This window comes from Macaca nemestrina, chromosome 15 (assembly GCF_043159975.1).
Source record: "Macaca nemestrina isolate mMacNem1 chromosome 15, mMacNem.hap1, whole genome shotgun sequence".
NCBI classification, from domain to species: domain Eukaryota; kingdom Metazoa; phylum Chordata; class Mammalia; order Primates; family Cercopithecidae; genus Macaca; species Macaca nemestrina.
Genome location: NC_092139.1, coordinates 765,672 through 776,579, shown reverse-complemented (window position 1 = coordinate 776,579; position 10,908 = coordinate 765,672). Strand labels below are relative to the sequence as shown.

Genomic DNA, 10,908 nt, shown 5'->3' with positions numbered 1-10,908 from the left:
GTCAGACCCCACCCTCCACCTCCAGCCCCACCGGCTGCACCAGTGAAGCTCTGGGACACAGGAGGGAGAGCCTCCCCGGACCCTCTGACGCTGGGTCACGCCCATCTCTGCCCAAGCCTCCATCCTCTCATCAGGCCGAGGTGTGCATGGGTGGGGGAGTCCAGGTCTCCACACCCCCTCCCTAGCACATCTGGCAAGGGCTGCTGAGGGTCAGAGCCTTCTGGCCCAAGGATAAAGCCAGAGACAGGAAGTGTACTGCAACCCCAGTCCCCAAAGTGCTCCTGGAACTTGTCTCCCTACTACTGCAGGCCGAGCCCAGTGGGGACCTTTCTCCCTGGGGGATGGGTGAGGGTGGGTGCTGGGGGCAGAGGCAGTGCCCAGTCAGTACTGCCTCCCTGAGCAGCAAGGGACCCAAACCCCAGAGACCCACGCCCTGGCCCAGCCCAACCCCCAGGCCCACCATCTGCACCAGGAAACCCTTAGCACCAAATGTCAGATTGTGAGTTTTTGTATAAAAAACAATTTTAAAAAAAGGTTGTTACTTGTCACAGCAACAAGACTGGCATCCACTACACCCAGGAGACACACGCACACGGGCAAACATCAAAATTCACATCGTCCAGGGTCAGTGGGGATGAGCCCTCAGCCCACTCCCACCCACCCTGGAAAACGGCCTCCCTCCAAAGCTGCCCCCTCAGAGCCTCGTCCTCCTTGCAACGCCGTGGTTGGAAGGCAGGACCCCAGGGAGGCAGCCACAGGCTGTGGCCCCCTCTTCCAGGCACCCTGGACTCCCTGCCTGACCCCTGCCCAGCCTGTAGACCCAGCCGTCCCCCGGGGCACAAAGGGGGCAAAGACAGCTCTGGAGCTGCCATCAGCCTGCGTGACTTTGGCCGACCCCTCCCCTGGCTGGCCTTCAGTTCCCATATCAGTCCACATGACCAGAAACAATGGGGGCCGGTTAAAAAAAAGTGGGGAGGGGGCTCCCATGAGAGCTCGGCCACTGGGCCTACCCAGATTGGCAGACAGAAGGCTGCCTTTCCCCCAGTGGCCACTCAGAGCCAGGCCAGCTCTGCCCAGCTTCCTGCCCCACATGTCCGTGGGCCCCAGGAAGACCCCAGAGCCCAAACTAGTCCATCCCTACTCCATGAGGCTGCTCCAACCTAGGCCTGCAGTGCCAGAAGGCTGAACACTGGAGGGAGAGCATACTCCAGGGGCCCCACACCCCCAGGGCTGGCAGCTGTGTTGAAGGGCATCAAGCTCCTGCTGCCCTGTAGGTGCAAGAAGCAAAACCCTCCCTTACCCCAAGCTGGGAGCACAGACAGGCCTGTGGGGCAGGGCCTGAGCACAGCAGGGATCACACTGACAGAGGAGCGGCAGGGGTGGGGTAGGGGGCAGCCCTGGAGAGGTAGAAAACAGAAGCAGGGGGACCAAGTGGGTGGCCAAGGGCAGGCAGGAGCCTGTCGGGTCAGCATGGCAGTGGTCAGACGGGGGTCTGTCCTGGGAGGTAGCTGGGGGTGCTGGAGTTCCAGTGTTGGGTGGAGGTGAGGCCAGGATGGTGGCTGCCGGCTGCCAGTCGCTCAGGTGCCCTCACCAGCCCAGAACCACAGGTCACCAGGGATGCCTGAGCCTTGAGGGAGCCAGGGTGGGGACCCGGCAGGGCCTGAGGAAGCAGAGCCCGGAGGCCAAAGGCCATCTGCCTGCTCTGCACTGCAGCCCCTGTGGCACCAAGACCCCAGACACATTCCCATGGGGAGGGGCAACCCTCCCGGCTATTGCACTTCTGCTGGACACACCTTGGGGAGCCCCAACCCAGGTGTGCCCTGTGGCAGCCTTAACAGGGGAAGGGCCACCTTCAGGGAAGGGAGCGTGGCTGGCTGCCCCCACTGGACAGATGAAGAGGTGGGGGTGGGGGATGGAGAACTGGAGGACAGAGGTCCCGGAGCTAGCCCTGCCTTGAACAGAGGGCGGTGTGGCAGCTGCATGGGGGCCAGGCCCCACCCGCCAAGCTCACTTTTCAGGTGCCTTGCTGGCTCCCACCTTCCGGCCAGTGGAGCCCCGGGCCCCCTTGTCTTTGCATCCTAGAGGCCAGTCGTCCCGGCGTGGGGGCAGCTTGGCCACAGGCTCCTCTGGGGGCCGCTCCTTGGGCTTTCGGCCCCGCTTCTTCCCACCGGCCAGATTTTTTTTCTTTTCCTTCTTGGGCACCAATGAGTCCTGGCTCCTGTGTTTGGGAGGTGGGTCTGCTGATGTTCGGAACCAGTTCTGGGGAGAGAAAAGCGCTGATGAAGGCCTAGGACTGGATGCTGAGCACCTGAGCCAGGTGTCGCCTGAGAGCTGAAGACCTGTCTGCCTTCAGGACTAGGCAAGCACCCATGGCAAGGCTGCTGGGGGCTGGACAGGCGGACACCCTCAGGGCAGCTCCAGCTCAGGGTGCAAGCCTCCCAGTTCTCCCAGGGAAGCCAGACCCAACTTTGAGGAGAAACTACCAGATTTCTCCACATTGGCTGCTGTCCCAGGCACACTCCATGGGCCACTGATCTCTCCACCCACAAGGGGTGCCCAACCCCAGCCCCGTCCCTTCCTGGGCTAGCCCCCAGCCACAGGCCCTAGTGATGGCCTTTGCACCTCTGCGTGGGTCTTGAGGATGTGGTATTTGACGCCACTCTCAGAGCTGAACTCCTTCGGACACAGCAGGCAGTGGTACTTCCCCGCCAGGTGGGCCCCCTGCAATGCACAGGCAGGCCAGTGCCTCAGCCCTTGGAGGACCCAGATCTGTCCTAAGCCCTTACTCATGGCTAAAGGGTCAAAGTCAGGGGTGGCCAAAGGAAAGCTGTGGCTATCTGTGCTGGACAGTGCTGGGGGTGACTGGGTTGCCGGGGCTGCAGGGGTGGTGGGGAGAGGAAGGGTAGGGAGAGGCAGGTGCCCAGGGGAAGAGTTGCAGACCTTTGCTAAGCATCCCTTATTCTAAGCCAGTGTGCCATCTGCCTGGGTCGGGGTGCCCACTCATGCCTACATGGACACAGAACTCCGAGGACAGGACTAGGACTCATTGGCTTGCGGCTGGGGTTAGGGGTGAGGGAGGTGTCCTAGGCTGGCCATCAGCCTCCAGCCAGTCTCTGGGTTCGTGGAAGAGGAGGCCACATAGAAAAAGTGGGGGGCAGGGCAGGGTCCCACACTATTTTGTGGGAGGCCCAGGTGGGGTGAGCTGGGATCTCTGAGCTCAGCACTTGGCCATGGGGCGGGCCCCAGAACTGACCTTGCTGCAGCTGGCAAGATGAGCCTTGAGTCCGGACACACTGGAGTAGATGGCTTCACAGCACTGCAGGGGAGGCAGCCGTGGGCGAGGGCCGCTGGTGGGCACCCCACACCAAGATACACCCCTGCCCTACCCCAGGGGATCTCTGAGACCTCTTTGGGACAAGTGAGGGGGTGTGAGTCCTGGGAATCGGGCAGGCTGGGCATGCAAGGCCTGGGGTGGTCTGGGCACCTCCTGAAAGCTCTCAGCCTCCACTCCTGCTCTGAGGGCCACACCTGGGCTCTGTCCCTGTGTGGGTCCCCACGCCCCCACCCGGCGGCCTCTGCTCACATCATTGGGACAGTTGACGTGGCCTTTCTCCTTCACTTCATTCTTCCATGCCTCTAGCAGCTGGGGGTTCAGCGTGGGGAGCCCTGGCCGAGTGTAGTTGAGCTGTGAATTTGACAGCACCAGGGTGAGCCTGAGGCCAGGAGACACCCCAGCTGCTCTAAGAACACTCGCCTTGGCAGCAGGCAACACTCGCCACGGCAGCAGGCAACACTCGCCACAGATGGCGGGGGCAACGGTTGGCCCAGGTCACGGGGCGGCTGTCCCAAGGCTCAGGCCAAGGCATGTCCCGCCCAGAGGCCACAGCACTGTCCACAATACCGGGTGGGCAGCTCACCCGTGCGGTCTCGGGCACGAGGTCATCCTTCATGCGCCGCTTGGTCCAGTCGCGGGCCAGCTCGTCCTCTGCTATCTCCTGCAGGTGGAACACCGCCACCTGGGCCGACGTGCGGCGGACACGCCCGCTTGGGGTCCGCTCCACACCCAGCAGGTCCTCAGCCTCGGGGGACTTGTCTGTGGGCTCCTCGGGGGGCTGAAGGGCAGGAAGGCATGGAGGCTAGAGTGAGCCGCAGGAGCAAGAGGCAGGTCGGCGCACAGTGAGGCCACCCCAAGGCCGGTGGACCCACAGGCCTCGTAGTGTGCTGGGGACACGGCTGACGCAGGCAACCCGAGGGAACAGGGAGGTTTCACCCTCCCGCCCACCAGGACACGCGCCTCTCACAGAGAGGGGTGGGAAACACATGCGTTAGGCGGCACATGGACAAATACGGTTGGTACCCGAGGCACACAGAACACACACGGCAAACAGGAGCAAGCATGGTGCCACGGAACGGATGCCACAGAACGGAGAGCCACTCACAGGGGCCGTGTGCTCCGAGCGCACGTGGTAGTCGTGGCCGGCCTTGGATCGGTATGTCTTGCCACAGTGGGTGCAGGGGAAGGAGGGGCTGTCCACCTCGCAGGGCGGCTTCCCACAGCGCCGCTGGTGGTACTGGTAGCCCATGAGGCTGGAGAAGGCAGCCCCGCAACCCTGGGGGTCAGGCCAGAGGGTGGGTGAGTGGCCAGCAGGGCCCCCCCACCCCACACTGCCGTGGCCCCCACTGACCTCCTGGGGGCAGCGTAGCCGTCCCATCTGCTTCAGCACCTTGCGCAAGCCGCTCGCGCTCCTCCTGCTCACCCCCCTCAGAGGCCTCGGCATCAGAGGGCTGAGGACAGGGTGAACGTCGGTGACCCACCACCACCACCACAGGTCCCTGCCCTGGCCCTGCCCCACCCAGGTGTTGGGCCACCGTCATCCGAGGCTAGAAACTGGGGGAGCTGTGGTGAAGGTGGGGTGTGAGGTCAGAGGTCACGCTGGACAGGCGCTGGGGGCCCGACAGTACCTTGGCACTGTGCTCGCCATGGTGTGGTAGTTGAGCCCAGCTTTGGGACTTGAACTGCTTCCGGCAGTGCTGGCACTTGAGTGCATCCTGAAGCTGCAGATGGCGCACGTGTGAGAAGCCTGCCTGCGGCCGGGGCACCTCCCTCCCAGCGCCTTCCAGGAGCTGCCTTACCTTCTGACACACCTCCATGTGCTTCTTGAGCCCCACGAGCGTCTTCCGGGTGACCACGTTGCAGGTGGGGCAGACGGCTTCCCCGCGCTCCGTGGATGGCCCTCTGCCACTGCTCTTCAGGGCCACCTGTGGGGAGCAGGGGGCCTCGAAGGCTTGTGGGGACCCCTGGGTGGCCTGGACACCAGGCACAGAATCCAGCCTCCACACTCAGCCCCCATCCCTGTGCTGTGGGATCTACCCGCATTCTAGAGCTGCCCTGAGCCCCTGCCAGCAGCCCCTACCTGGAGCTGGGTGGGCCATGGGGGCTGGTGCCTCCTTGCTGACAGTGATGGGGGCTGGCACCTTCTTCCGGGCATCCTCAGGGCCTGGCCCCTCCTGCTTCTTGGAGCGGTGAACTCGGGCCTTGTCCTCAGCTTTGACAGGCCTGTGTGCACACATGGGGTGGAGAGAGGCAGGGGTGGGCTCAGGGGCTGCTGCTCAGTGGACAGCCCCAGCCCTGAAGTGCACACCAGGCTGGGGTCTTACCTTTGAGCCCCAAAGGTCCCTGAGATGGATGGCTGCTCCCCTGTAAACTTCTTGGGTGTTTTCTGTTTCCTTCCTGACTCGGGGAGAGAAAACGGGGGCCAAGATTCTGGTCAAATAACCGTCAGGAGCCGAGCCTGTGCCGGCCGCCACCCCTGGGGCTCTCATCTTACTGTGCTTCGTGCGCTCGGGGTCCTCCTCAGGCGGGGACGCAGGGCCTGCAGCCCTCAGTGCCTCCACGCCCCCCGACGGCCTGCTGCCTGGCGACAAGGAGCCACTGCTGGCATCTGCACTCAGCTGGAAGGCCGAGCTCTGGCCCATGGTGGAGGGGCCGTACTCCCCATTCTCTGGCCTGGCCCTGCTTGGGTGGAATTGGGCAGGTGTCCAGGCCGTCCGCAGCCCTGCAGGGAGCAGGTGAGGTGAGGGCCAGGAGGGCCTAACTTTGGGGCCCCATTACCCCCAGGCCATGGCGAGGAGGACCCCGGCCTGGAACGAGCCCCATACCTTTTCTTACCACTGTTCCTCCCTGTGGCACGAGGTGCTTTGTTTTCCGACTTGGTCAGCAGCACCATTTTGCAGGGCGGTGTGTGTCTGCTGATGGCAATGGGCCTGCTGACTGTCACCGGCTTGCTGACCACAATGGGCCTGCTGACTGTCACTGGCTTGGTGACCGGCACGGGTTTCGTAACTGTCACAAGTTTTGTGACCGTAATGGGTTTGGTGACAGGTACAGGTTTGGTGACTGGCACAGACTTGGTGACTGTGATGGGTTTGGTGACTGGCACAGGCCTAGTGACCGGCATGGCCTTGGTGACTGGCATGGGCCTGCTGACTGTGACAGGTTTGGTGACTGGCACGGGCCTAGTGACTGGCATGGCCTTGGTGACTGGCATGGGTCTGCCAACAGAGACTGGCTTGCTGATGCCAATGGGTTTGCTGACACCCACGGGTTTGCCAATAGTGACAGGTTTGCTCACTCCAATGGGCTTGCTGACCCCAACGGGCCGGCTGATGGTGACCGGCCTGCTGATGGGCCCAGGCTTGGAGGCAGGCAGAGGTCGGTCCATGTGGTTCCAAATCCGGTGTTTCTCCAGCTGGGTCTTAGAGGTGAATGCAGCCTCGCAGAAGGGGCAGGGGAAGGCGAGCCGATCTGAGATGGCACCCTGGGCAGGGAGGGCGGGTGTGGGACAGGGCCCCAAGGGCCTCTGCCCAGACACACCCCAAGGCCTCCTCTTCCCTGACCCACAGTCCCTTACCCCTTGGCACCGCTGGTAATGGTACTTGAGCCCGTAGATGCTGGGGAACTCCAGCCAGCACCCCGAGTTTGGACACTTCACCCTCGAGTGTGCCTTGAACTCATCCTTCCAGTCGTTCATCAGGGAGAGCTAGGTGTGGGGAAAGGTGGTGCTGCTGACCCACAGCCACCCGGGCCACTGCCAGCCCGAGCCCCACACTCAGAGCCCTCCCTGGGCCTGCAGGGTGCACACACCACATGAGCCCCTCAACATCGGACTGCAGTGGGAATTCAAGCCACCCGGCAGGGGCCATGCACAAGACCTGCTCTAGGAGCCCAGAATCTCCCGGCACACCAGATATAAAGCCAGACCACATGAAGCCTGCCAGGCCAGTGCCCACACCTTGAGGCACAGAGTTGGTACCAGATGTGCAGAGGACAAATCAGGGCAGGGCAGTGGCTGGACAGGGAGACCCCAGCATGAGCCCCACCATGGCCCTGAGGGAGCTCACAGGAATGTCTCGGAGGGCCTGGTTCTCGGCTTTTGGCCGCCCCTTTTTCTTCCCTTCTGTCTTGTCGCTGGCTGGACTTCCTGGGTCAAAGCAGAGAGGGGCTTGGCCAGGCACTGTCTGTCCACCACGGACCACCGGCATCCCTGCAGCACATAACACAGCAAGGCTCGGAAGCTGTGTAGCACTGTCTACCACTGGGGGCTGCACAGGCCCACAGTGAGCGCCACTGTCCCAACACCAGGGCACCGGGAGCAGGGGCTGTGGCCAGCTGAGGACAAGAACCCAGGGCCCTGGGCGATGTCCAAGGCAACCCTTCCCCTGGTAAGGTCCTTAGGAACTCAAGGGGCCTAGCTGGGTACCTGGAGACAGGATGCCCGGGGCCGTGGCCCACTCCTACCCCTTGCTGCCCAGAACCATGCCCAGAATTGACTTTGGCCCTGACTCCTCTTACCCATCTTCGGTGGATCATGCAGCATTGGAAGTCGGACCTCCTTTCGACTGCCATCCTTCCCGGGACCACTCTTGCTGGACCCCGGGGGCCGACGGCCTCCAACGCAGAAAGGATCCGTCATCTCTGCGGAGCAAGTAGACAATCTGTGAGGCCTGACGGGCCCCACTCAGAACACGTGGTGAGGCTGCCCTGGAGCCCCGCCCTTGGCAGGTCCTCGCTGGTCAGGGGTGAGGGGCCTGCCCTCCTGTGGTTTTGTTCACGTGGGAAAAGCAAGTGATGGGGGGTTCTGACTTAGGGGAGGGGCTGCCAGCCAAGGTCTCCCCAGATAACCCAGGAGGCGTCATCAGTTTGGAAGGATCTAGTCCTGTCCTGAGACCCTCACCAGCTTCCAGATCCCCTTCCCAACACACAGCCCCACAGCTGCAGAGATGATGCCGGAGGTGATGCTGGGAGGGGTGTGCCCCCGGGAGAGGTGCCTTGTGCAGGAGGAAGGAGGCTGGCAACATTCCTCCAGCGGACAATTATGTCTCCGATGATGGCTGCTGGCTCACAAGCTGCCCGGGCCCAGCAGTGGGGGCACAGCTTCTCACTGGGGCCCTGGTACCCTCCCATGCAGACCTGATGCAATGCCAACCTACCCAGGCAGGTACCCTTGGAATCTTCTCTCCAGACACAGATGGAAAACAGCCAAGGTGGGCACTGGGGACCCCCAGCCCACTCCAGCCCTGCACCAGGCTCCTGTCTCTGTGCTGGCTGAGCTATCCCACCTGACCCTCTTCACAGACTTGTCTGCGGGCCTGGCAGGCTGACCCGCCCCCAATCTCTCTCTGGAACTCAGTCCCCTGCCCACAGACCCATTACCACCACCTCAGCCAAACAAGTAGTGGAAGCACTAGCAGTGAAGGCCCAGGCTGCTGGCCAGAGAGAATGCCCTGCTGCCCAACGCTGGGCCCCCCCGAGGTCCTGTGCTGCTGGGAACCCCATCCTGAGAGCTGGGGAGCAGAGGAGACTCTGGGCTCAGCCCTGTGGAAAAGCCACGGAAAGAGGTGGGACAGGAAGCAGGGTGAGGGTTGGGTGGGCAGGTGGCCCCCTCCTGATACCTTCTAATTAACTTAGATCAGAGGGGATGGGAAGGGGCTGCTGTGTCCAGGAGGGCCAGAGAGCTGAGGTCAGAGGTCAGGACAGTCACTGCCCATTGCCAAGGGGGAGGCCAGTGTCCGGGCACAAAGTTCTCTGGAAGTCCTCACTTTGCAACTTTGAAAGGAGACAGGGTCCGCATGAGTCATCCCAGCACCTGACGACCCCGGTGGCCCCCAATTTTTCTGAAGCCTGGGAGAAGAATTCAGAGTAGTGGGACCTGAGGCCAGGGCCGGCCTGGGAGGTAGAGACGCGACTGGCGCCCCGGGCGAGAAGGGGCTTCGGCCCTCCCGAGCCCAGCGGGCACACCGAGCCCTGGCGGGGAGAGGGGGCTCGCCGCGCTGCGCGCAGGAGACGCCAGCAGCGGGTCCGCCGCGTAGGCCGTTCGGCCCGGGACCCCGGCCCAGGCCTAGCGCGCGGGTGAGCGCGGCCAGGGACGCGCACCTGGGGCCAGCCTCGCCACCCACCTGTCACCTGGGGCCGGGAGCGGGCGCGGGCGCGGGGCGCGGGCCTCGGCCTGGCCGGGCAGGGCCGATCGCGGGCGCGGGGTGGGGGGGCGAAGGCAAGTGAACAAAATGGCGACTTTTTCTGGAGAAGGAGGAGGCAGGAAGACGGCGCCGGCGCGGGGCGCGGGGGCTCGGGCGCGGCGGGGGGCGGGGGGGCTCCGGGCCCGGCCCCCTCCTCGGCCTGCGCGCGGGGTCGAGATCCGGGGGCGCGGTGGGCGCCGGGGCTGCGGCCAGATCGGGGCTGGGGCACGGCCGGGCGCTTACCTGCGGCGCCCAGCGGGGCTGCGGCCGGGCCGGGCCGGGCCGGGGTGGGGGGCGCGGGGCGCGGGCCGCGGGGGCGGTGGGTCCGGGCGGCGCAGGCTGCGCGCCGCGCTGCGCACATGCGCGCTCCCGCCCCTCCCACCTTTGACAGTTTTACTGCGGGGGGGAGGGGGCGAACTCTCGCGTTATTCCCGCGGCCGCTCCGCGGCGGGGGAGGGGGCGGGGAGGGGGCGGGGAGGGGGCCCGGCGCTGGCCTGTGGTCCCCCCCCCGCGGTTCCGCCCCCGTCGGCCGGGCCCGCAGTCCGGAGTAGCCAGTTCTGCCGTCCTGGGGCGCGGGGAGTTTTTTGGACAGTGGGGTAAACTGAGGCCCGATAGGGGCGCTGGGCACTGCCCGGAGTCCGGCGCGCCACGGATTGAGGCGACCTGATTCCGCCGCATCCTGGCCCGCGCGGCGAGGGTGGTCTCTGGGCTCGAGTCCCTGACCTCTGGCCCTGGGGGCCGTGCACCGGCAAAGCAGGATTCAGCCTCTTTCCAGCCGGCCCTGAGACCACTTTTGCGACTGGCCCCTGGCGGTGCCTGGTGGCTTGAGGCCATGGAGCTTTACTGGGGTCACTGACCATTGGGTCAGCCTTTCCCAGCTCTGGGGGCAGTGGTTCTGAACCAGTGCCAGGGCCTTCCCTGCCCCATATCCTGGGCTTCTGCAGGGGGCACTGGGGTCCCGTGTGGGCTGAGTGGTCTGGAGGCGACGGGGCACTGACACCACAGGACTTGAGAATTGAATGAGGCAGAGAAAGGTGTAGCTCTCCTAAAGAGGACGGAGGAGGCCCCACACGGGACTAGCACAGGACCCGCAAGAATCTCCCCCAGGAGAGTCCTGTCCTGTCCTGTCTGTCTGTCTGTCTGTCTTTCTTTCTTTCTCTTTTTCTTTCTTTCTTTTTCTTTCTTTCTTTCCTTCCTTCGTTCTCTTCCTTCTCTTCCTTCCCTTCCCTCTCTTCCTTCCTTTTCTCCTTCCTTCCTTTTTCCTTCCCTCCCTTCTCTTCCCTCCCTCCCTTCTTCTTTCCTTCCCTCCCTCCCTCCCTTCCTTCTTCTTTCCTTCCTTCCTTCTCTTCTGTTCCCTCCCTCCCTTCCTCCCTTCCTTCCTTCTCTTGCTTT

The 10,908-nt window shown here is 63.9% G+C and overlaps 2 protein-coding genes across 3 annotated transcripts in view; one reads left to right on the top strand and one right to left on the bottom strand.

Annotated features, from left to right (window-relative positions):
• Nucleotides 1-1,097: 1,097 nt before the first annotated feature.
• On the bottom strand, nt 1,098-9,408 carry LOC105470465 (zinc finger protein 512B). Its single transcript, XM_011722476.3, is given in 20 exon segments — nt 1,098-2,259; nt 2,623-2,721; nt 3,254-3,316; nt 3,584-3,685; nt 3,918-4,112; nt 4,440-4,610; nt 4,686-4,733; nt 4,735-4,785; nt 4,963-5,055; nt 5,134-5,223; nt 5,225-5,259; nt 5,415-5,557; nt 5,659-5,731; nt 5,829-6,012; nt 6,014-6,056; nt 6,160-6,818; nt 6,912-7,040; nt 7,402-7,544; nt 7,853-7,975; nt 8,953-9,408. Coding segments are annotated over 19 exon segments (2,694 nt in total). The 5' UTR covers nt 7,974-7,975; nt 8,953-9,408; the 3' UTR covers nt 1,098-2,007.
• The window catches only part of LOC105470722 (pre-mRNA processing factor 6), a 66,904-nt gene continuing 64,771 nt past the window's right edge, over nt 8,776-10,908 (top strand). For both annotated transcript variants that reach the window (XM_071078996.1, XM_071078994.1), the window contains exon 1: nt 8,776-8,898. In XM_071078996.1, coding sequence (XP_070935097.1) covers nt 8,780-8,898 — 119 coding nt within the window. In that variant the 5' untranslated portion in view covers nt 8,776-8,779. The remainder of the gene's footprint in view (nt 8,899-10,908) is intronic.